Raw genomic sequence first — 23543 nt, 5'->3', positions numbered from 1 at the left:
AAATGCTTTACGTACATAAATTATTTTAATCCTCACAACACACCTATGAGGAAAGTACTATTATTATTATTATCTTCATCTCTGTAAATAAGGAAACTGAAACCCAGCGAGATTAAAGAAGCTCCTGAAGGTTAGAGCTCCGTAAGCATTCAAAACCAGGCAGTCTGGCTCCAGAGTCCGTTTGTAACACTCTCAAACTTCTCATCGGATGTCGAATTTTATTAAATCCTTCATGTACATCTATTGAAATGATTGTGTGGTTTTCTCCTTTATTTTATCTATGTGGCGGATTACGTGAATCATTTTCCTAACATGAACCCAATACTGCAGCTCTGGCACAAACCTACCTTGGCTGTGATGTATGAACATTCCCTTCCTGCTGGATTCAGCTCCCCAACATTTGTTAACGATTTTGCATCTACGTTAATAAGTTAGACTGGTCTATAATTTTCCACCTTTGTGCTGTCCCTGTGGTTCTGTCATCAGGTTAGACTAATCTTATTTAATAAGGTGAAGAGTGCCCCTTCTTTTTCGAGTCTCTGGGGAAGTTGGTTAAGATTATAAATGTTCCTGAAACATTTGGAAGAACTTTTCACCTATCAGACCTTGGGCTGTTTTCTTTGTGGGAAAATGTTTAGCAACCAACTGAATGTCTTCAATGATATAGGACTATTCAGGTTTTCTGTCTCTTCTTGAGTCTGTTTTGGTAAATGATTTTTTTTTTTTCTAGGAATTCACACATTCCTTTGAAATTTTCAAATGTCTTAACATCAAGTGTTTAATAGTACCTTTTGTCTCTGCCGAATCTGTAATGTGTCCTGTTTTTCATTCTTAATGTTTATTTTTGCCACTTCTTTTTTCCCTTGATTAATCATAACAGAAGTTTTTCAGTATTATTAGCCGTTTAAAAAAGACAACCTTTGAATTATATTATCCTTTCTACAAATGTGTAATAATTTACACACTCCTATAATTTCTGCCCTTCATTGTTGTCTTCTAAGTTCTTTAAAGTTATTCTACTTTTTTTCATTTTAAAGAAGTTATTTGCTTTATTCTTTAAAAGTTATTTCATTTATTAAAAAGTTATTTGCTAAATGCCATGACAACCTCTAGATCTCAGTAGCTTAATATGGTTCAGGTTAATTTTCATATCACAGCCCAAGGCGGGCTGGTCTGGAGGACTTGTTCTCCCTGGAATCATTCAGGAGTGAGGGGTCCTTTGGTCAGTGGCTCCACCGACCTCTAGAGCTACAGGGTCCTACAAGAATGCTTGGCATCAAGCTGGGCATTGAAGGAAGGGATGCCTGCACAGCCAGTCCTAAGGGGGCAGGCCCGGAAGTAGTTCCCATCACTTGTCCCTTGTTCCCTGGGCCATAACTCAGTCACATGACCTACCTAGCTGGGAGGCTGGGAAACTGTCTGTCACAGATCCTTCTCTTATTGGTTTAGAGCCTTTTTTTTCTTTTTCAGAGTGAGTATATAAGCTATAAATTTTCTTCTGCATTTGCTTTTCACTGGATCCTACAGGTTTTGATGTGTAGTTTTCATTTTATTTATCATTCAGTTCTAAATGTTTTCCTCTTTTCCATTATGTGTTTTTATTTGTTTGAATCATTGTTTAAAGACACATTTTGTTACTTTTTCTCGTATATCTGTCCATTTCTGCTTTAGATGTTTTGTGGCTATATTTTTATCTATATTTGGGGGCTCTATTTTTAGGCCCATGCCAGTTCAGAATTGTTATATTTTCCTGGTGATGTAAACATTTTAACCTTTTGCAGTGACTCCGTTTATGTCTAGTAATGGCATTCGCTTTAAAAATTATTTATGTGCTACATATAATGTAGTTATATCGGGGGTTTTGTTTTTGTTTTAGTTTTTGGCTAGTATTTACTGGAAATATCTTTTTCATTCTTCCTTTCCACCTTTCTGGGTCCTGTGTTTAAGTGTGTCTTAGTAAACAGGATACAGCTAGTTCTTTAAAATCTAGTCTGGTGATTTTTTAACTGGAGAATCTAACTTGCATTTATTGTGATTACTGATATATTTTCTATTTATTCGTATTTGTCCCAGGAGTTCTGTTTCTCTTCCCTCCTCCTCCTCCCCTCCCCCCCCTCTCCCCTCCCCCCTCCTCTCACGTCCCCCCTCCTTTGCCCCCCTCCTCCCCCTCCTCTTTTTCCTCTCCTCCTTACTTGCCCTCTTTTTGATTGATTGCAATTATCTTTCTCATTCCATATTTTGTTTGGAAGCTATACACTCAGAATCTATTAGTTTAGGCTTAACTCTAGTTATTGTTAATAGGTGCAAAAGTTTAAGAATAATAATATTCTAGCATATTTTACCTCTGATCACTCTTCTCCTAAATTACACCTAATTTTTGTCCAATATTTTAGTCTATCCTAGTAGATATTATTACTATTATTTGCAGCCAGCATTTTTTTGTTTACCCAAATATTTTAAAATATCTTTGCTGATCATTTTTTCTTGCATCTCAGAACTTATCTCTAGAAATCATTTTTCTTCTGTCTGAAGTATAAAATGGAAATTATTCAGAGTTCATTGGTGGTAAACTCCATTTCTGTTTTTCGGAAAATGTCCCTATTTTGCCCTCATAACAATACATGCAGTGACATGAAATTACTGCATCATCAAGAGATTTATACATGTTAAAGTTTTTGATACATATTACTTCCCGGGAGCCTAGGAGGCTCAGGGGCCAGGCCTGGAAGGTGAAGGAGGACCAGAGCTTTTGGTGGAGGTGATGGGTCGCACAGCATCCCGTCCTGTCTGTGACACGGGGCCTGTCTGTGACACGGGGCAATGGGAATGTGGAGGGGCAAGCTGGGGCCCACAGAGGCCCCGCCCAGGAGTGCTATTTCCCCAGCCAGACTCCACCCAGGGAAGCCTCCGCTCTGAGCAGGATTTGGCCAGGACAGGGGCGTGCAGGAGACACGGGCTAGGGCTCGGGCGGGGGAGGGAGGTGGGGTGCGGTGGGGGCGGTTCTCTCCACCACACAGACCCTCGGAACGTTCCCAGCTTTCCCACCCTTGGAACTGACTGCGCAGCCCCGGGATGCGGAAGGGCCCAGTTCTGACCCAGCTCTTCCCTCCAGCCAGAAGCCCACCCCCCGCAGGAGCCTGGCACAGAGGCTCTGCACTGGGAATCCTCCCCCCAGCGTGCAGACCCCAAATTCACTTGCGAATGGTTTGCCAGTGTTAGCCAATGCTTTAATAAAGAAACAACATACAGAGAGCAGCTGTCCCAGCACACACACACACGCCCTCCAGCCCCGGCTCCCGCCCAGGTCCTCGGACCCCCGTGCTCTCCCCTCACGGTGGTCACTCAGGCCCAGCCTGTCCTGCCCTCCCCCCGAGGGATCTGGCCTCCATCCTGCAGACAACACCCAGTCCCCTCTGCTCGCCCAAGCCAGGAGGCTCGCTGCCATCCTGTTCCGCGACTAGCTTGGGCCTGGGAGGCTGAATGCCCCCTTCTTGCCCCTCACTCCCCTCTCCCTGGGGCTCTGGGCACTGCCAGCATCGTCCATCCTCTGGGACTGCCTCCCCAGGCCAGTGCGGTGTGAGGAGTGAACCCTCGAGTATCTGCCTTCATCCCAAGGCTGTGGGGCCGGGCTGGGCCATCCCAGGGGGTGTCAGGGCTCAGAGCTAGATTCTGCAAGACACAGAGGACCAGGATCCCAGCTCGTCATCCTGAAGGTCAACGTGACACCGCAGGGGGTCAGGCCTGGGGGCTCTGCCACGGGCGTGTGGGTTCAGATCCACAGCCATCACGTGCTCTCCAACTTTGGGCAAAGTTCTTCCCTGGCCCCTTGGGTTACCGTAACCTCCCCCAAACGATAGGTGTGCACACGAGCTGGGCACTTTGAAATGTTCCTTTCCTGGGTTGAAAGGGCCATTGCTGCACAAACGTCAATCCCAATTAATTAAAAATGTTTAGGAGTTACTTCTTTTTTTTAACTATTCAAAATATAAGATGCTCTTGGGGACTAACACAATATAAAATAAAAATTAAAAACATAAAAGAAATGTACTCTAACAATAAAAAAAAAAAAAAGATGCTAGTTTTCTTATTAACACACATTATTTGCTTTACTGAAAAAGGGAATACCCATGAGAGAACTAGGGTGGCCTTGGGGCACTAGGTGTCCCTCTCTGGACATATTTATGAAGGTGCAACTCAGAACAAGCCTCTTTCTCTCTCATTCAAAATGGGTCGCAAGGCCATTCTGGGAAGCTTAGGTGGGTGGCATGTAGCCCCTCAAAGCCAAGAGCTGCTCACCAGTGATCTGGCCCACTGCGATGGGCAAAGCAAGGCCCCAGGAGAGCCGGAGATAGAGGTTAAATAACAGAGTTCATGGAGGGCCAGGCGGAGAGCCGCGCTGTCCTGACTCCAGCCCACCCCTCTAGAAGGGGACGGGCCCCGTGAAGACTCCCTGAAGGCAGCCGGAACTGCGTCTCTGGCTCTCCTCCCCCCTCCCCCCTCCCCGACAGCTCACCCCCCTGTCGGGTAGCGCCTCACCCACGACGATGAGGGTGGCGGTGCTGACGGCCTGGCCCAGTGTGTTCTCGGCCACCGCCTTGTACTTGCCACCGTCCTCGGCCGAGACGCTGGGGATGACCAGGGAGCACACGCCCAGCAGGTCGGTGCTGTACACGGCGGGGTCGCCCGCCAGGCTCTGGTCGTCCTTGAACCAGGTGACGCGGGGCGGCGGCCAGCCCTGCACGGCGCAGGTCATACAGCACTCACAGCCCAGGGGCAGCGTGCGGGGCCGCAGGCCCACCAGGAAGCGGGGCTTCTGGCTCAGGTGGGGCTCCTGGTAGCTGGGAGCCTTCACCGTGTCCCTGTCTGCGGTGGAAACCGGCAGGCGAGCGAGGAGGGTCAGAAAGAGAGAAGGGCTGCGGCGAGTCCCAAGCTCCTGGTGAACTCGGGCACCGCCTGGACCTTCCTGCCATGTCTCACCTGCAAACTTGGCCCCAAGGCTGCTCTACTCATTCTTTACCCTTTTCTTAAAATAATTTTTGGACTTTTTTTTTTCTGTACTACAAGCTAACACACACTCAGTGTGGACAAATTGGAACATACAAGAAATCAAAAGGAGAAGGAATCAAAACCAAGCACAACCAATTACCTACCGATGACCGCAGCTAGCATTTTGGTGTAGAAACTTTCAGACATTTTTCTACTTTAGAAACTCGTGAAAGTGAGAAAACGAGCATCTGATTTATGGCCTGCTTTTTCTGGCATCTGCTTTGAAGGTTCGCATCTATTTGACTGTAAAAGGCTCTGTTTTCGGAGAAGCACTGGTCTCTGTCTACCTTTTCGCCTGCCACTGACTTGAGAGGCCACCCAGGACCCGCAGACAGCCCCGGCTCCTCGCGCTCTCCCCGCGGAAGAAGCGGGACCCACCCTGAATCGGAGACGCGGAGGACACGGGGGCCGGTGGGCGGGACGGGAGGTGGGAAGAGCGATGGGCCGGCGGCTGTCCCCGCCCTCCCAGCCGCTCTCCGCTGTCCCCGCCCTCCCAGCCTCCATCCCCGCCGCTCTCCGCGCGGAGCTCACCTGGCGGCTGCCGCGGGACGACCCAGGGGTGGCGCGTGTCCGAGGGCTCGCTGGCGCCCAGCTCGTTCTTGGCCACCACGCGGAAGTGGTACTTGTGGCCCGGGAGGGCGTCCACCAGGGTGAAGCGGCAGGTGTGCAGGCGCTCGGCCGCGGGGCGCCAGGGCGCGTGCGCGGAGGAGCGCGTCAGCACCGTGTAGTGCAGCGGGGCGGCCCTCCCATCAGCCTCGTCCGGGGACGGCACCCACTCGACGATCACCGAGCCCAGCGCGCCCTCCCGCAGGAGGATGGGCCCCGGGGCCCGTGGGCGCGCTGCGGGGACAGAGGGGTCAGGCTGGAGCCGGAAGTGCTCCACCTGGCCCTGCCCAGGGCCCTGAGTCTTTCCAGGTCCCCAAGTCCCGCCCGTGGTCCCCACTTCTTCCAGGGCCCTGGACACACCTGGTCTCGCCAGGCAGGGGGCTGGAGCCAGAGAGAACTGGGCCAGTTCTGCAGTTACTGCTAGAGGGTGGGAAACCTCCAAAAAGACTCATTTTAATTCACTTTGTCTTGTAAGTAAAATGACACAGGAACAGAATGGGGGCTTCCATAAGGCCAAGTTACAGAGCTCCTCCCACTGTTAGTTGTGCATCATTTCTGTGTTTCAGAAACCCCTCCGGAGCTGGGGCTGGGGGAGACCACCTTTATCCCAGGGGAGGACCACAGACAGTTCTTGCCACCGCTCTTTGGAGTGATGTGATGGTGGTGACTGTCACCGCTCACTGACCCGAAACGAGGGACAACAGAGGTCCGGGGAGGGCTGTGCTCAACTGTCCCCAACCCCACCCCACCCCAGAGAAGGACAGTGATACCCATCCCCTCCCCGGCCCCTCCTCCTTTCTCCCTTCGGGCGCATAACAAGGGTCAGGGTGTGGTCATGGGCACACCCAGGCGGGTGGAATCCCGGAGACCTGTGACCAGGCACTGGGGAGCGGCCCACCAGGCTCTGGGGAGCGGCCCAGCTGTGTCCAGCCCCAGCCCGGGCCTGCCTCACCTGCCACCCTGAGGCGGAAGCTATAGGTGGCCTCCTCCCCCCGCGGGCTCCTCAGCACCACAGTGTAGAGGCCGCTGTCAGCGAGGCTGGCCGCGGGGACCAGGAGCTGGGTGAGGCCGTCCTTGACGGAGGTCACGCTTCTTTTAGGCAAGGGCAAGCCACCCTTTAGCCAGGTCACGTCCGGCATGGAGGCGGCCTGGGACACAAGAGGAAGGAGAGGTGAGAGGGGAGTTTTGTGGAAGCGATGGCTTTGAGCTGGGCTGAAGTGTACGTGTGAGAAGAGCATCCTGAGAGGAGCATCCGGGTAGAGCCACGGTGGGAGCAGGGGTGGGGGGAAAGGAGAGGAGGCTGCAAAGGGGGTGTTTGCAAACACGTTAAGGGCCCTGCACATCACACCCGTACAGACACCTGCGTCTCACCTGTGTCTCTGTGAGCCACGAACTGCTGTTGTAAGGTTTAACCAGGAATTAGATCTGGATTCACGGGGCTGGGGGAGCGAGGGCGCGTGGAAGTGGGGAGGACTCGTGGGAGGGGAGTGCTGACCACCTTGGTGCCCAGGCTGGGGTGCCAAGGGGGGGTATGACTTGGGGGTCCCTGCAATAGTCCAGGAGGGAGAGTATGGTGGCCTGACCCTGACCAGGGTGGGAGGACCAGTCCAGCTGCCTGATGGCTGCACCACCAACTCCAATGAGACCCTCAGCTCTGGGCGTCAGAGGCACCTGGGGATGCTAAAAGTGACCTACCTCACAGGCTTGTCTGGGGACCCAAGAAGTTAACGATACGAACAGGGCCCAACACAGAGCAAACATTTGGCGTGTCTTAAATATTTTTGTCATCATTATCATCGTCATGATTATGGTCTAATAGTTAAGAATATGTAATTTAGAGTTAGATCTGGGTTTGAGTTTGACTCCGCCACCTATGAGCTTCCCACTCAGATGATGATGATTTTAACAACAACAACAATAATAATAATACATACTGGGTACTTGCCATGTGCCCAGGACTATCTATGTGCTTTCATGTATTAATTCCTTAAATCCTCAGAACAACCCTTTGAGATAAGTTACTATTAATACCCTCTCTTGACAGATGAGGACGTCGGAACACAGAGAGGTTAAGATATGTGTCCAAAGTCAAACAGCTAGTGAGCCATGAGGTCAGAATTTGAATCCAGGCACCTGTGCTTCTAACTACAATGGCTGCTGTACTACACGTACAGAGACAGGTGGGGCTGCTTGAGGTCGCCCTGAGTCAAACACAGGCTGCGTACTCTCACAACAGACATTCTGAAGTCTAGGGGCATCCACCCCGCTGCAGGGCACCTTTCCCAGACTTAAGGAGGTGGAGAAGTGGGGGGAGGGTGGTGCGGTTTAGAGGTGCAGTGCCGAAAGCTACCACCAGAGGGCGCCGTGGACAGGAGCAGAGTGGCCACCCAGCTTCCAGGGGAGGGCTGTCCCTGCCAGGAGGACCCTCCCCTCCCCTCCCTTCTCTACGCGGCCTGATTTCCAGCACAAGCGCAGGTCCCTGACTAGGGGCCAAAAGGAACCGGGAAGAAAGGAGGCCCACAGGGCTGAGACTGCCTGCTGCAGCCCAGTAGACGTGCTCACCTCAAGTAGACAGGCACACGAACCGTGTCCCCAGCTCTGACCGTCAGCAAGTCCTTCGTGCTGGCGTCCGTGAGGAACTTGGGACAGACTGGAACACGCGGGGTGGCCTGTCACCTCCCTCTGCTTTTGGGCCCCAGCCCTGGGCACCAACCAGGCAGGGCTGCAGGGGGACTAGACGCTAGGCCAGCCCAGTGATGCTGAAACCCCATTGGACATCGGACAGGGGGCCCTGCAGGAACTGGAGAGGGGGCTGGAGGGGAATCCTGGGGGGAGCCGCAGGGCTGGGGGAGGGGGGAGCGGGATGGGGGCTGAGAAAGGGCAGCCGTCAGGGGCAGCCTTAGGGTCAGGCTGGGACAGAGGGGGATGGTGAGAAACTAGCCCAACTCTTGTATTTTGCAGATGAAACAACTACCCATCTGAGGCAGGAAGTGGCCCCAGAGCCCGGGATTTGGGGCAGAGCCAGGATGGGCTCTGGGTTCTGGCCAAAGACTCAGGGTGATTTTCTTTGTATGTCTCCCTTATCATCACAAGGACAGCTGGGGTCTGTTGGGATGACCCAGTGTCAGCTTGGGCCAAAGACAGGTCAGCTGCTCCAGCAGTTAACGCCCCCGGGGAAAGACAGCCCACCTTCCGGTAACAGGGATGGGGGCATCTTCTGCATTGACGTGAACTCGGGAGCTGAGGGGCAGCCGGCCTTCTCAGGCCGCGCTGGGGTGGCAGCAAAGAATTCCGGAGCGAGCCTGGGCTTTGGGGTCAGTCACCTGGCTTGCACCCGGGCTCTGCTGCATACCAGTGGTAAGGCCCAGGGCAGTGTACCCCTGACCTCGGTTTCCTTATCTGTAAATTGGGGATAGTATTGACCTTGTAGGATTTTCATGAGTTACAATGAAGATGCATTTCTGAAAGGGCCTGCCTAGCCCAGTGCCCCGCTCTTACTAGGTGCCCAATACGTGACACTTCACTAAGCTGGGGAGGGGGTGGGGGGGGTGTCCCGGCTCAGCTAGCGCATGCGTGCAGCTCAGAGGCCCTCCCCAGGAAGGGCCTGGACTGGAGGAGGGAGGTAGACTCACCACTGACGGGCATGGCTTGCACCACGGTGTCCAGGGCAGTGGGCGGGCCTCGGCCCCCGTCATTCACGGCTGTCACCCGCACGAAGTAGGCCTCCCGAGGCCGCAGCCCCTTGACCGTGTAGGTAGTGCCCGGCACGGTGCCTGCGTGGCACGGACTCCACTGCAGGCTGGCTGAGTCGCCCAGCTCCACCGCATAGCCCAGCGCTTCGTCCCCGTCCTGAGGGTCCGGTTGGGCCCAGCTCAGGGTGATGCTGGTGTGCGACGTGTCCGTGACCCGGAGATCCCTCACGGGCCCGGGGGGTCCTGCCCAGGCACCACGGGCTGTCAGGAGCGGCGTCACCTCTCCTGAGGGAGGCCCCCCGGTGGCCACTCACTGGTTTTCCGTGGGCGGCTGGGGATTGCTTCCACTTAGGGGTCCGCCTCCAGGCTTCGCTAAAGCACCTGCCTGGACCCAAACCCTTACTCTACCCCGGACTCTTCCTCAGTCTGCACCACCCATCCCAGCTCGCCTCCTCCGGGAAGCCTCCCCCGACCCCTTCCACCCACTCGCCAACCTGCCAACCCCCTTCCCCTAACTGTCCTTCCGTAATTCCCCCAATCTGCTGTTTTCATCGATGAGTCCTTAGGTTCCAACATCCCTGAAGACTAGAATTCTCTTTTTGTTGTGAGCATTAAGCTCCTAGTCAAGTACTTAGTCCATACTTTGTGCTCTTTACCTGTAAAATGGGAACAATAACAGCACAGGCCCACCCACCCACGAGGGTTTCAGAACAAAGGTGTGAGGTATGTAAAGGGCTCTGTAGACTGCACAGCGGTCCAGGGCTCTGGCCTCCAAACCTGGGGAACCACCTGGGGGCAATCCCTGGGCACCCAGCCCCCCAGACTCCCTGTGTCTCTCCAGGCCCCACGGCCACTTCCCCAGGCCCCAGCTGACACGGAAGAATGCCCCTGGCCGATCCACAAGGGCCAGGAACATGCTGCTCCCCCAAGGCTTGTCACCAGCGGGCTCATGAGGGTAAGAGCTCAGAAGAGGCGCACAGAGCCGCTGTAGGCCGTGGAGGGATGCTTTGACAGGTGTTTCATGGAAAAGGTATTCTCTGCTTGAATTTGGGAAATTTGGATCAAACAAAGCAGGGCAGGTTTCTCTTCTGTAGGGCTTGGAAATGTCCTAGGCTGCCTGTCGTGGACACGTGGACCACAAGTAATGCTGCTCTAGACCGGAAGTGTCCCAAGGATGCACCTGGTTCCTGACACAATGCCAGCCCCCCGCAGGTGAGGATGAGCAGAGGCTCGCTGGATGGAGAACTGATGGTGAGGCTCCCCTGTGACCACCCCCTCCCTGCAGGGATGATGCCCCCTCACTTCGGGGAGTGGATGCTTACAGGATGGGACCAGGTGAGTGGGCTGACCTGGGGAAGGACTCTCCCAATCCCCATCTCTGGCTCCTGGGCCTGTCTGGTCTCAGTGTAGGGCCGTAAGCCTCCAGGGGCCCCTAAGTTTTGCCTCGCCCTCAGGGCCTTTCGGCCTTTATCCCCCAGCCATCCTGATGTCTCCTTCGGGACTGCCCCGGCCTGCTCACGCCACTGCCACCACCCTCTCCCGGGTTGGTGCTCCGCTTACTCATGGGGTCCCGAGCAAAGACGGCATCTGATGGGGGCCCAGGCTCCCCGGGGCCAGAGGGGGCCACGGCTGTGACCCGGAACTCGTACTGACAGCCCTGCCTCAGGTCCAGCACCGTCCACTTCTTCTCTGTGGGAAGCCCACCCACGTGAGTCCCGCCTGATGGGGCCGGGCGATGCCTGGATGAGACCAGCCTGGCCCTACACCTCCCTGCCCCCCAGCCCCCAGCCGGCTATGACTCGTCCTCTCCAAGCGGAGAAGTGTGCTGCTCAGGGTCTCAGGGTCCAAAGCCCTGTCTGGTTCTGCCACTAACTTGCTGGGAAGTCTCGGGCAAGTGCCTTCATGGCTCTGGTTCCCTCTGCCTTAGAGCTGCTGTCCTATTTAAATAAAACGGAACCACTCAGCAGTGTAGGTACAGAAGGTGTCCTCAGTCCATGGCCCTCTTTCCAGAGACGGGAGGCCGAGGCTCCGGGGGGCACAGCCTGGCACTCGGCACAGCCTGCCTGGAGCTCTGAACCCCTCTTTCTCCTACTAGCCTGGGCTTGGGCTTTTCTGAGTTTGTTCTGGGCTCAGAAAGCAGTTTCTTGGAATCTACTCAGGGGGCGGGGGCACTTCTCCCGTTGTGGTACGGATGAGAAAGCTCACGTTAGAGAGAAACGTGAACTGCCGGCGGCGTGAGACTTCTGTTAAAGCAGGGTCTCCCGCCCCGCCACTGCTGATGCTTTGGGCCAGACAGTTCTTTGTTTGGGGAAGGGGCGGGGTGGGGGGGAGGGCACTGCCCTGTGTGTCGAAGGACGAGCAGCGTCTCAGGCCCTTCACACGAGAGGCCACCCCCATCTTCCCCCTGCAGTGTGGCAGCCCCAAATTGCTGGATGTTGCCAACTGCCCCCAGAGGTAAACCACCACCAGTGAGACCCTCACGCTAAGTGATCTGGTTTGATGCTGCCACAGCACCTCGGGCCGGGGGTCCAGGGAGGCTCTGGAGGCCAGGACGATGCAGACCACCCCCAGGCTGCTCACCAGGCACCGGCTGCTGGTTCACTGCCACCCAGGTGTTCCTTCCCTTCTTGCGCTTCTCGATCAGGTAGCCCAGGATGTGGGCACTGCCCGGGCCCCGAGGTGCCGTCCATGACAGAGTGATGCTTTGGCTGGAGGCCGACAGGATGGCTGGCGGGGGAGGGGGCCCAGGCAGAACTGGGGGCAGAGAGGGTGCTGGTCAGTCAGGGGCTGGGAGAGGCGCCAGCTCCCGGGGGGTCCTGGTGGAGGAGCGGGCATCTGGGGCCAGCCACGTGTTATCCCTTCTTTGGGGTGTCAGGGGCCTGAGCCAGCCTGAAGTTTGGGGGCAAGAGTGATGGAAACAGGGAAGCACTGTGCCCCGGGGACTAGAGCCAGCCCTGAGGCCCCTCAGCCCTGAGGCCCTGGGAGATGCTCCAGATGGAGGACAATGCCAGTCCGTCCCAGGGGCCTGAGACAGCGGCTCTGCCGGACCACCCCCAGTCCCCCAGAGCCACAGCTGGAGAAGACCCCGCACATCCTGCTTGCTGATCTGGCTGCCGGGTCCCAGAGAAGCTGGGGTGAGGCTCTCACGGTGCTCTCGAAGGGCCTCGAGACCCCCAGGGTGTTGGCTGGTGGCCCCCGGTCTCTGGGCACAGTGGGGAGCCCGGCACGTCCCCTCCCTGGCCCCAGGCTGTCCTCTCACCCTCGGGAGCCACCAGCACCTCCTCGGACTCCAGGGCCTCCCCAGGCCCCTCCGCGGTCACGGCCCGCACGCGGAAGCTGTACTTCTTGCCCTGCTCCGCCTGGGCATCTGTGAAGGTGGTGCTGTCCGCAGGGGGCTCGCCCACCTTCAGCCAAGTGCTGAGGCCAGCCTGCCGCCTCTCCACCACGTAATGCTGCAGGGCCTGGCCCCCGTCGTCCCTTGGGGGCCGCCAGCGGAGGCAGACGCCAGCCCCGTGGCCGTCCTGCACCTCCAGGGGGCCCTGTGGGGGCTGAGGCTTGTCTGGGGACCCCCGAGAGGAGCAGGAGGAGAAGGAGGGTCAGAGGAGCCGCCGGGGAGGGGCGCTGGGCTCCCCTCATCAGCAGATGAGCCTGCCCGGGGCTGGAAGTCCTGGGTGGGCGTCACCTCGCGGCGTCCCTGGTCTCCACCCCCGACATGCACACCCCCTGGAAGGTGACACAGAATGCACCGGCCCCGAGCCCAGATGGGCACTGCCTTCTGGCCACAGGCAGTCCCACCTCGCTGGCACAACTCAGGTCTGGGGGCCATCACCCACCGCAGCGACACCCCTAGGGCCTGGTGTGTCAGCTGCAGAGACGCGTGTCCCGTCTCCCCGCAGTGGGAGCCCAGCCCTTTATTTGTCTAAACTGCTCCTTCCAAACCAGTCTGAGGAGGGGCGAGGACAGCTAGGGGTAGGTTTGGATCTTAAACAGCATGCACGTGAAGGTTAATACCAGGGACATCCCCCCCCACAGGGCCTGCCCCGCTGCCAGGGGGGGCTCAGCGGGGCCGGGGACAGGGCTGGGGACAGGCTAGCACCTAGGACTCGCAGGGTGAGCTCGGCCTGCACGGAGCCGCCTTTGCTCCTCAGGGTCACGCTGTACTGGCCGCAGTCCTTCCTGCTGGCGCTGGGGAGGCACAGCCGCGTGAAGCTGTCCCCCACCGCCACCTGGGCCCCTCTGCCGTTGTCGCCAGCCACCTCGGCCCCGTCCTTGCTCCAGGTGGCCTGGACTGGGAGGCAGCTCTGGAAGCGGACCTTCATGGTCACTGGCTTCCCCGCCTTGACCACCAGCGGCTCCCTCAGCTTCGCTGTCACGTCGGGAGCGATGACCGGGGGGTCTGGGGAGAGGACAGGGCACGAGGAGTGAAAGACGGTGGGCACCGGGCACCTGGGGGCGGGGAAGGAAGGGCCCAGAGACAGAGCCCCCTCCCCGCCTCGTGAGGACGGGCAGGTGGGACCCAGGGGCTTCATCTGCAGCAGGACAGACGGGGCCGGACCTCTCTGAGGACGTGCTGACGGGAATGGGGAGCGTGTGGGTTGCTTTTTAAAGCCATCCCCTCGACCGAGGGTGAGACTCGACACGGGCTGCAGGCTGGCGACACGTCCAGGCGTTCAGCAGCGGCGTGTGTCGCCGGCCAAGAGCCCACCTGGCGGGAAAGGGCAGGGCCGGGCCTCACCGTGGACGGTCAGCGTGGCCTCGCTCTGCTGGTCGCCGGCTACAAAGCTGTACCTCCCGGCCTGGGTCCCCTCCACGTGGGCAATGAGGACCCTGTGCGCCAGCCCGTCCTGCTCGAAGGCGACTCCGTCCTGGGCGCTGAGCTGGGAACGAGGCCACAGAGGACCGGTCACCGCCCCGTCCAGCTCCTCCCACCGCGGGCCAGGGCCTTTCCTAAGGCAACTGCGGGAATGAACCGAACGCTCATCGTGCGCTCGGCTGGAGCCAGTCACCCCCTTCAGTGTCTCATTAACTCCACGACCTGTGAAGTGGGCACCACCGTTAGCCCATTTTACAGGCGAGGAAAACAGAGGCCACGTCTGCGGTGAACGGCTGCACTGGGGTCAGCCCGGTCCAGTGGACACCAAGGCCCTGCTCCAGAGCCCTTGGCTACCCGCTGCTGAGATGACAGCTAAAGGGTCGAGGGCTGTTCAGGGAGCCGAGAGCCCGTCTGGCTGGGCCGAGGAGGCGCCCCCCCGTACCGGCCTTGAAGGACAGGCAGACTTCCAGAGGTGCTGGGGCAGGGAAGCAGTTTGGATGTGGAGGGAGGGCCAGGGGCATGTACAGGGAGGGGTGAGTGGGAGACACGCCCACTTTAAAAATCCGGTTTTATTTCAAGCGCACCAAGTTGTCGGCCCTTTAAACTTCTCGCAGAGTCGGCGCGTTGGTACAAGGAAGAGTGAAAAATCTTTCTACTCCTCTCTGCTTCACTCATCCCTCCCCGCAAACCGGTTGGTAAGGAGGGGGTGGAGGGAGGTACCTTGACCCCATCCTTAAACCAGGCTCCAGGTCCCAGGTCGCTGGTGAGGGTGCAGGAGAGCACGGCAGCCTCCCCGCGCTGCACCTCCAGGTCAGCCAGGCCCTGGGAGAAGTGGCCTGTAGGGCCTGGAGAGGCACGGGGGAGTGTGGAGGACGGGCGCCCAAGATCCCCCTGCCGCCCAGCCTCCCACCGTACCCCGGGAGGCCACACGTCCTGCCAGTGAGGCCAGTACCCCGGGAGGCCACACGTCCTGCCAGTGAGGCCAGACCGTCCGGTTTTCTCCGCAGGGCCCAGGCTGGTGCAGGGGATCTGGGGGGCCAGGGAGATGAGGGGCCCTTGAGTCACACAGGGCGACGTCTGGGGGACCCACAGCGAGGTAGTTCAACAAGTCCAGTGCTTTGGACACAGGGCGTCAAGACAGATACCGGGAGCCCTCCGAGCCCCGTGCAGCCCTCATCCCACCCACACAAGGAGGAAGAGTTTGCCTCCTGAATTGGGAAGAGATCCCTGGAAATGGGGGTCGCTGATAGCAACAGACTCCTGGGTCTGGGAACGGCCCAGTCACGCCAGTGTCCAGGGAGCCCCCCTTGGCTCCTGCCTTGAGCCAGGACAGCTGAGAGGCACTTACCTCGGGCCTCCTCAGAGAAACCGCCAGCGCCAGGCTTGTGTCTGGATCCGGGACTCCGGGTGGCGTCCGTCCTCTGGCCGTGGACGTCTGACCCGCCCTCTTTGCCGGCCTTCCTGCTGCCAGGACGGCTGGGGGGCTTCCCTGGGCACCCCCCGTCCTCGCTTCCAGGCGGTTCCCCCAGGTCTCTGGCCTTGTCTGCTCCCCATCTCTGTGCTGCTCCCACCTCGACTCTGGACCACGTCTGAGTCCTGTTCCTGTACGGGCCGAGCCTCCTTTCTGACCTGCCAGACTCCTTTAGGGCCCCTGGACGTCGGGCCCTACCATCCTTAGCCTCCGGGGACTCCTGCTCCCTCAGGAAGCCCCTTCCTCCCCTCTGTCCTGTGCCCCACTGAGAGCCAGGCCCCTGGGTCCCCTGTGACCCGTCTCCAGAGTCTTTTCTGCCGAAGGGACCATCTAGGCCCTCCCAGGCTCCCTGACGTCTCGAATCCCCAGGCCTTTGGTTGGAGCCATTCTCCCTCCCAGCAGAAGTCCCCTTACCCGGGACACCTGAGTCCCCTGGGCCGCTAGCCCTGCTCCTTCCAAGACCTGAAGCTTTGCCATCCAGGAACCCTGGGCTTTGCCCCCTACCGGCCTCCTCTCTGCCTGGAGCCCTGTCCCCGCCCCACGAGGCTTGTGGCCCTTCATGGGTCCCCCCGAAAGTGGCATCTTCCTCCTGCAGGGAGCTTGAAGCCCTGGAGCCTGGGGGCCGGTCCCTGGCACCTGTGCTGTCTTGGCCAGACCCCTGGTCTTCCCAGCCTGGGCCCCAAGCATGGCTTTCTCCGTGCCCACCGGCAGACCCTGACATGGATCTGCCCCTTTCCCTGGGCATCCGGCTGCTGTCTAGACCCTGGCCTGTACCTGCTGAGCCCCCCAACCCTGCCCCCATCCTCCCGCCACCCAGCTGTGCAGCCCCGGAGCCCTGAGGTGGCAACGTCCCCTGGCCAGCCGCTGGACCCCTGTCTGCTGCCCCTGGACCTGCTTCCCAGAAGGCCTGGTCACGTCCGGATTCCCAAGCAGCTGTCCCTGCCCAGGTCTCATCCTGCGCTGCCCCCCGACCGTCAGGAATCCCAGAAGCCCTCACACCCGCTGCGTGGCCTGCAGACCCTCCCTCCCCACTGGGAGCCCCTCTGTGCCCAGGGGACCCTGGGAGCCCAGAGCTACCTTGCCAACCTCTGATGCCTGACTTTCCATCCGAGCCAACAGCCCCCCATGCCTCAGGGGTGCCTGGGGGTCCAGAGCCCCCCAAACCACTCCTGGAGCCCTGCCCATCTGAAAGCATCTGAGGGCCTCCGTGGATCCCCAGGAGCCCTGGGCCCCTGGGCCCGTCCCCGTATGCGGTACCGTCTGCGGTGCCAGGCTTTGCAGCCATCCCGGAGCCCAGCCCAGCACCTGCCCCTCCCACGAGCCCCGTCCCTCTGCCCCTCTCCGGACCATCCTTGGGACCTGTGCCACCGTAAGACCCCTCTGAGGCTGCCCAGTATACTGACCCATGTGCCATGGCTTCCTGGCCTCCGGGTCCACCCTCACCTCCCACTCCAGCTGGGGAGCCTGTCCCTCCAAACCTCCCTGCACCATCTCTGCAGCCCATCTCAGCCCCTGGCCGCATGTCCCCAGATCCTCCTGCGGCTCCCCTACACCCTACCTCACTCCCTGACTCCATTCCCTCAGTATCCCTCAAACCGTCCCTGTAACCTGCCTCACCCCCTGAACCAGTTCCTCCAGAACCCCCTGACTCATCCTTGTTACCAGCCTTAGCCCATGACCCCACTTCCCCAGAAACCTTTAAACCGTCCCTGTAACCTGCCTCACCCCCTGAACCAGTTCCTCCAGAACCCCCTAAATCGCCCCTATAACCAGCCTTAGCCCCTGAACCAATTCCTCCAAGGCCTCCTGAACCAATTCCTCCAAGGCCTCCTGAACCAATTCCTCCAAGGCCTCCTGAACCACCTCTAAAGCCTGCCTCACCCCTTGGCTCCATCGCCCCAGGCTCAAGACCCCTCGACCCCCCTCCGTAAACTGATCTGCTTCCGGTGGGCAGAGGCCCTGCAGCTCCTGATCCACCCCCAAAGCCCAGCACTTTACCAGACTCATCAGCCCCCGGGCTCTCAGAGGCCACCCCCGCGTGAGGAGCTGGTGCCTGGGGGCCCCAGGTAGCATCCCCATAACTGGCTCCGTCTCCAGAGGCCCCAGCGCCAAGGCCCCTGGCTCCATCCGCATCTCGCACTTTGCCCGCTGCCCTCAGAGACCCTGAAGCCCCAGAGCCATCTTCATGGCCTCCTTCTCCAGAAGCCCCCAGAGCCCCCGGGGCTCTGAAGCCCCCGTAAGCCCCAGTCTGACCCCAAGGCCCTATTCTCCCCGAGCCCCCTGGTTCTGCCCCTGTGTGTCCCTCCCCAACAGTCTCCACTGCAGCCGAGGCCCTGAGGCCACCTCGCCCCACAGACCCCGCTGTCCCCGGACTCCCCAGACCGCCATCAGGATGATGCCTTCCCGCAGGGCCGGTATCCCCCCAGCCTCTGGATGCCCCACCGGCCTCTGCACACATCCCGGCGTCACCCACGGGCCCTCCGTCAGGGCCGCCCAAGCCACCCTTGGGACGAGCAAGTCCCTCAGACGCCCTTCCGGCAGGACCACAACCATCTCTGTTTCCAGACCACATCCCCCCGGGCACCTCTGAGCCGTGCCTGTCACCACCCCCTTCCTCAGACTCTGTTCCCCCAAGGGCCCCAGAGGCGACTCGGCCACCAGCACGACCAGACCCCACGGCTCCCGGCCTCCCTGAGCCATCACTGTAACCAGCGCCGTATTCAAGGCCTGCTCCCCTGGGGTCCCCGAAGCCATCACCAAATCTAGACTCCGTCGCCCCCGAGCCTCCTGCGCCATCCCCGCGGCCCATCTCACCTCCGGGTCCTTTCTCCCTGGAGTTCCGCGGCCCATCCCAGAAATCTGGCTCAGACCCCATGGCCCCTGCACCTCTGAACCCATCCGTGTCTCCCAGTGTCCCACCAGGGCCTGAAGGACCTCTTAGCCTGTGGCTTCTGTCATCCACGCCCCGACCAGACCCCATCAGCCCGGCCACCTGGGCGCCCCCCTCACCCCCTTGCCCCCCACCAGACCCCAGCACTCCAGGCCCACAGTGGGCCCCGGATTTGCTGGGGCTGGACCGTGTGTCATCCCAAGGGCCTGGGACCTCAGACCCTATTCTGCCCGCCTCCCCTGTTCCCCTCTGCCCGGCTGTCCAGGCTCGGGAATCCTGGGGGCTGCTGGAGCCATCCTCTGCCTTGCCGAAGGTCCCCGCCGTCTCCGGGCCCTCCCTTCCCCTGAGCCCTTGTGGGCCCCTTTCCCAGCCCCCGGGACCCCCTGGGCCTCCAGGGCTAGTTTTGTAGCCCCTTCCCCCATCCCCAGACCCCCGTGGGCCTCCATCACCTGCCTCCTGCAGTGAAGACCCAGCTTTGGCTTCAGGACCCCCGTGCCCCAGGGGGATGTTCCCGCCGCCAGATATCGGTGTCTCCTGGAAGTCCTTGCATTCAGAGGTCTGTCCTGGAGACTCCCCTGACCCCAAGGAGCACCTCCAGTCCCCATGGGCAGCATCACTACCTTTCCGAGAGCCCCAGGACTCAGGGCCCCTGCCTGCCATGGAGCTACAACCTCTTCCTCTGGAAGGCTCCAGGGCCCCCGGAGCTCCCACCCTGCGGCGGCCCCTGGTGTCCCCCAGGCCGGTCCCACTGCCCTGCGCTGCCCCTGCCGCTCCTCTCCCCCTTTCCCCACTCAGACCAGCCTCTCCCCCCACCTCATCCAGGCTCTGCCCCTGCAAAATCTCCATCCCCTCCCCTTCTGACCGACACCCCACATGACCAGCCTGGGATCCCTGCGGGGCCCGCTCTCTGGTCCCAGGTCCCAGCTGAGCGTCCCAGGGCTGTTCCTGGCTGAGTCTGGGCAGCCAACTCCTGGGGTCCTCTCCATGCCCCTTCCCTCCCCCACTGTGCCCCAGCCCTCCAGCCTGAGGACGCCGGGACCCAGCCTTCCTGCCTCCTGCCGTCCCAGAGCATCCGTCCCCCTCGCTGTTGCTGCTACGACCTTGCTGTTGGTCCCCTTCGAGGCCCAGCCCTGATTCTAGGCCCTCCCCTAAGCCCCCTGGAAGGCTCCTGTCCCTGCGTCCCTCTCCATGGAGCTGATTTTCACCAAGAGGAGTGACTCTGCCCCCTTCTTCCAGAAAGCCCTTTCTTGCCGGTCTGGGGCCCCAGGCTGAGTCGGCCGCCTCCTCGTCCCCCATCCAAGTGTAGCCGTGCCCACCCAGGCCACCTCTGTCTGGGCCGGCTGTGAGCCCAGAAGCCAGCCCGGCCCCCTGGAGGGAGCTCCCTGTAGGGTCCTGCTCTCTGAGTCTCCCCCCGTCGTCACGGATGCTCCTGGAATCTTCTGGGCTCTGGGCTCGTTGTACCTGCTGCTGGTGGTCAGCGCTCGCGGTCAGAAGGCTTTTATCCTTCCCAGCTTTGGTGAGAGGTCACGCCCCCAGAGAAAGACAAGAGAAAAGACCTGTGAACTCAGGCCAAGGCGCCTCTCGGACCCCAGCGGCTTTGCCTGACCCTCAGTTTCCCAAGCAGGGAAACAAGCCGACCATCTCCAGAGGAAGCCAGAATGTGGCAGCTCATTGGTGGATAAATCCCATCATCACCTCCCCCAGTCCTGTGTCCGAGGCCACCCCAGTTTGCTAGGTGGTTCATGAGGAGTTTTAGAGAAAATACAGAAGTCAAAAGCCATTTGCCATGAGCAGGTGGCTGGTTTTTAAAAAAATCTACTTGCCCTACTGCCTGCCTTACAAATGTCCAATTTACAGTTTCCTAGGATCACCTTGAACCCAGAACCCTAGAGGTGTTTAAGGGCGTTCTTTGGCCTGACCCAGGGGCTCCTCATCCATAGTGGACCTGGGCCACTGTCCCAAGCCCTGTCCAGGACCTTAGGGCCATCTTGGATCTGTGCCCAGTGGAGCAGATGCCACTGGGAGGGCTGGGCTGGCCGTGAAGGGCCTGCACTGCAGGCATCAAGAAGAGATCTAAGGGGCCTTCCTCCCGCCCTCCTGGGCCCTGAGGTCTCGCCACCGCGGCAGAGGCGGGGAAAGACTGGGTGGGGGGCCCACTCACCTTCAACCACCAGCCAGGCGCTGGAGGCGTGGAGCTTGGCGCCGAGGGAGTAGAGGCCCATGTCTGAGAAACAGGCCCTTCTCACCAGAAGCTGGTGGGTCAGCCCATCAGTGGACACGAGCACCTCGTATCTGTCACTCCGCCGGAGCGGCCGGGGCCGGAAACGCCAGGTGGCGCTGGGGCAGGGGCCAGAGACAGTGCCCTCGAGGACCGCATCGCCCTGCTCCTCACAGCGGGCACCAGCCGGCGGGACCACCACCCGGGGCAGGACGGCTGCCGGGGAGCAGGACACAGTGTGACCCGACGCCGGGGGCTGGGAGCTCAGCGAGCCCGGCTCAGGCCAGCTTAGCCACAGCTCCCTGTCACCTTGGACAGGTCACTCCTTACCCCAGGTATCAGTTTCCCCACATAAAGTGAGGAGTTATAATTAGGTTGTGAACAGTCAGACTCGGGCTCTGGAATTCTGGAATTCTAAATCTGACCGCTCTGTCTGGGGGCAAGTAGGTACAGAAAGGGAACCAACAGGCTGGGCACAGAGCTTTATGCCTGCCGTCTGATTAATCCTCGCGACCACCTCCAAGGCAGGCGTTATTATTTCCCTTTTGCAGGTGAGAACACTGAGGCTTTACAAGTTGTAGGGCTTGCCCAGCTAAGACGTGGTCCAGACGGAATTCACAGCCCGGTCTGGCTGGCCCCAGAGCCCTGCCCCCTTCCCCGTCCACCACGCCAGGCCAGCTGGAGGTCTACCCCCTCCTTCTTCTTCAACCTTGACTTAGCCTCGTTCTCTATGACTTACCTGCCCGCCCCAAGCCTCTCCTCCCTCCAACGTCCCTTGAGCTGTCAGGTGCTGGGGCAGGGATAGGGGGGCTGGCAGTGGGAAGGGACAGAGCTTGACGAGGGGGGAAGGGACAGTCCCGGTGGGGTGTGGGCATGGGAGGCAGGGAAGGGAGGGGTCTGCCCAGGGCAGGAGCGTGCCGACCTGGTGGAGATTTTTGCTGGGGGGTCGTGGGAGGGGAGGACCTGCATCAGAGAGGAGGCCGTAGATTTGGGCAGATCTGATCTGAGAGTGAGTGGACGCTATGGACAGCCTGCGAGCGAGGCGAGGGCCAGGTGCCCTACGTCTGGGACCCTCAGTGGAGCCCAGCCCAGCACCAGGAGGACACAGACCTCGGACCAAGATTTTGAAAAGGGATCATCATAATTTAACCATTTGGGTACACGTTCCTCTCCCCAGCTGCGAGGGGGGCCATGTCACGTTCACCTACCCCCCGCAAGGGAACCGGAATGGGCCTCCCCCACTCAGACTTCGGCAGGGCAGACCACTCACCGCTGGCCTCCAGGTCCGCGGAGGAGACCGCGGCATCCTGCACCCTGACCCGGTAAATGCCAGCATCCTCCGGCCGCAGGTCTCGGATCTGGAACTGGTAGTGCTTCCCCAGATGCTGCAGGCAGTGCTTGGTCTGGCTGTCAGAGCCCCAGGGGGCCATCTCGCCCTCCTGAGGCCAGGAGAGAAAGAGGGTGGTCCAGGGCCTCAGTGGGTCCACAGCACCTCCTGCCCCCATCCTGCTTGCCGACGACCGGCCGTGTTCCCCACTGGCCCCGGCACCAAACAACACCAACACCACTGGACGATAAAGGGGTAGGGCGGAGAGGGGCAGGGTGGAGGCCCAGAGCACGTGGTGGAGGGAAAGAAATGCTCTAGGAATATCCATGGCTCTTACCACGTTGTAAATGATCTGCTGAGATTACGCAAGAGACACCCGAGGTTGCTGAGCCAGCACTGCGGCAGGTGGAACAGAGCTCCTACCCGAGCAGGGGCAGGGAAAGAGCAGGGGTGGCCGGGCCCCCAGGCATTCATTCATGAGGAACCGGAGTACTACCAGCGACTGATGCACACACCCACCTTAGCCAAGCCCTGGAACGGCTGGCTACTTGCTGAAAACAGACGGTCCCTGCTCTACAAGGGTTTGGCTTGTGATTTTTTTTGACTCTACAATGGTGCAAAGGCGATGCACATTGAGTACAAACTGTACCCGGAATTTTGAATTTTGATCTTTCCCAGGCTACTGCTGGGCAGTGCAGCCCCAGCTCCCGGACAGCCCGCCATCATGCCATCACTGACACACTGAGAACCATTCTGTACCAGACAACCATCTGCTTTTCACTTTCGGTACAGTATTCAATCACTTACAGGAGATACTCAACACTTTATGATAAAATAGGCTTTCTGTTAGATAATTTTGCCCAACTCTAGGCTAATACAAGTCTTCTGAGCATGTTTAAGGAGGGCTGGGTTGACCTATGATGTTCAGTAGGTTAGGTGTATTCAATGTATTTTCTTTTTTTAATTTTATTTATTTTATTTTTGGCTGTGTTAGGTCTTCGTTGCTGAGCACGGGCTTTCTCTAGTTGCGGCGAGCGGGGGCTACTCTTGGTTGCGGTGCGCGGGTTTCTCGTTGCGGTGGCTTCTCTTGTGGATGACAGGCTCTAGGTGCATAGGCTTCAGTAGTTGTGGCGCACGGGCTTAGTTGCTCCACGGCACGTGGAATCTTCCCGGACCAGGGGTCGAACCCGTGTCCCCTGCAATGCCAGGCGTATTCTTAACCACTGTGCCACCAGGGAAGCCCTCAATGTATTTTCGTCTTACGATATTTTCAACTTACAAGAGGTTTATCGGGACGTAACCCCATCATAGGTCGAGGAAGATCCGTATTAACAGTAGCTAACACTTAGCTGCCTGATGTGTGCCAGGCACTGTTTTAGGTACTCGGACACATCAGTGAATAAAACAAAGATTCCTGCCCTCAGGGAACTAAAGTTCTACGGGGAGACAGAGAAATAATAAGCATCATAAATAGGTAAAT

At 59.0% G+C, this 23543-nt stretch overlaps 1 protein-coding gene across 1 annotated transcript; it reads right to left on the bottom strand.

Moving 5' to 3' along the window:
• Nucleotides 1-3205: 3205 nt before the first annotated feature.
• Nucleotides 3206-22334, bottom strand: IGFN1 (immunoglobulin like and fibronectin type III domain containing 1). The gene is given in 17 exon segments (XM_036863794.1): nt 3206-3669; nt 4537-4863; nt 5578-5886; nt 6605-6794; nt 6797-6800; nt 8215-8302; nt 9285-9587; nt 10905-11033; nt 11925-12098; nt 12604-12903; nt 13441-13740; nt 14080-14221; nt 14878-15002; nt 15506-15614; nt 19971-20029; nt 20680-20952; nt 22007-22334. Coding segments are annotated over 17 exon segments (3012 nt in total). The 5' UTR covers nt 22167-22334; the 3' UTR covers nt 3206-3649.
• Between the last annotated feature and the right edge of the window lie 1209 nt (nt 22335-23543).

The sequence above is a fragment of the Balaenoptera musculus genome, chromosome 1 (assembly GCF_009873245.2).
Source record: "Balaenoptera musculus isolate JJ_BM4_2016_0621 chromosome 1, mBalMus1.pri.v3, whole genome shotgun sequence".
NCBI classification, from domain to species: Eukaryota; Metazoa; Chordata; class Mammalia; order Artiodactyla; family Balaenopteridae; genus Balaenoptera; species Balaenoptera musculus.
Note: the sequence above shows the minus strand (reverse complement) of the source record. Positions and strands in the feature narration are given on the sequence as shown.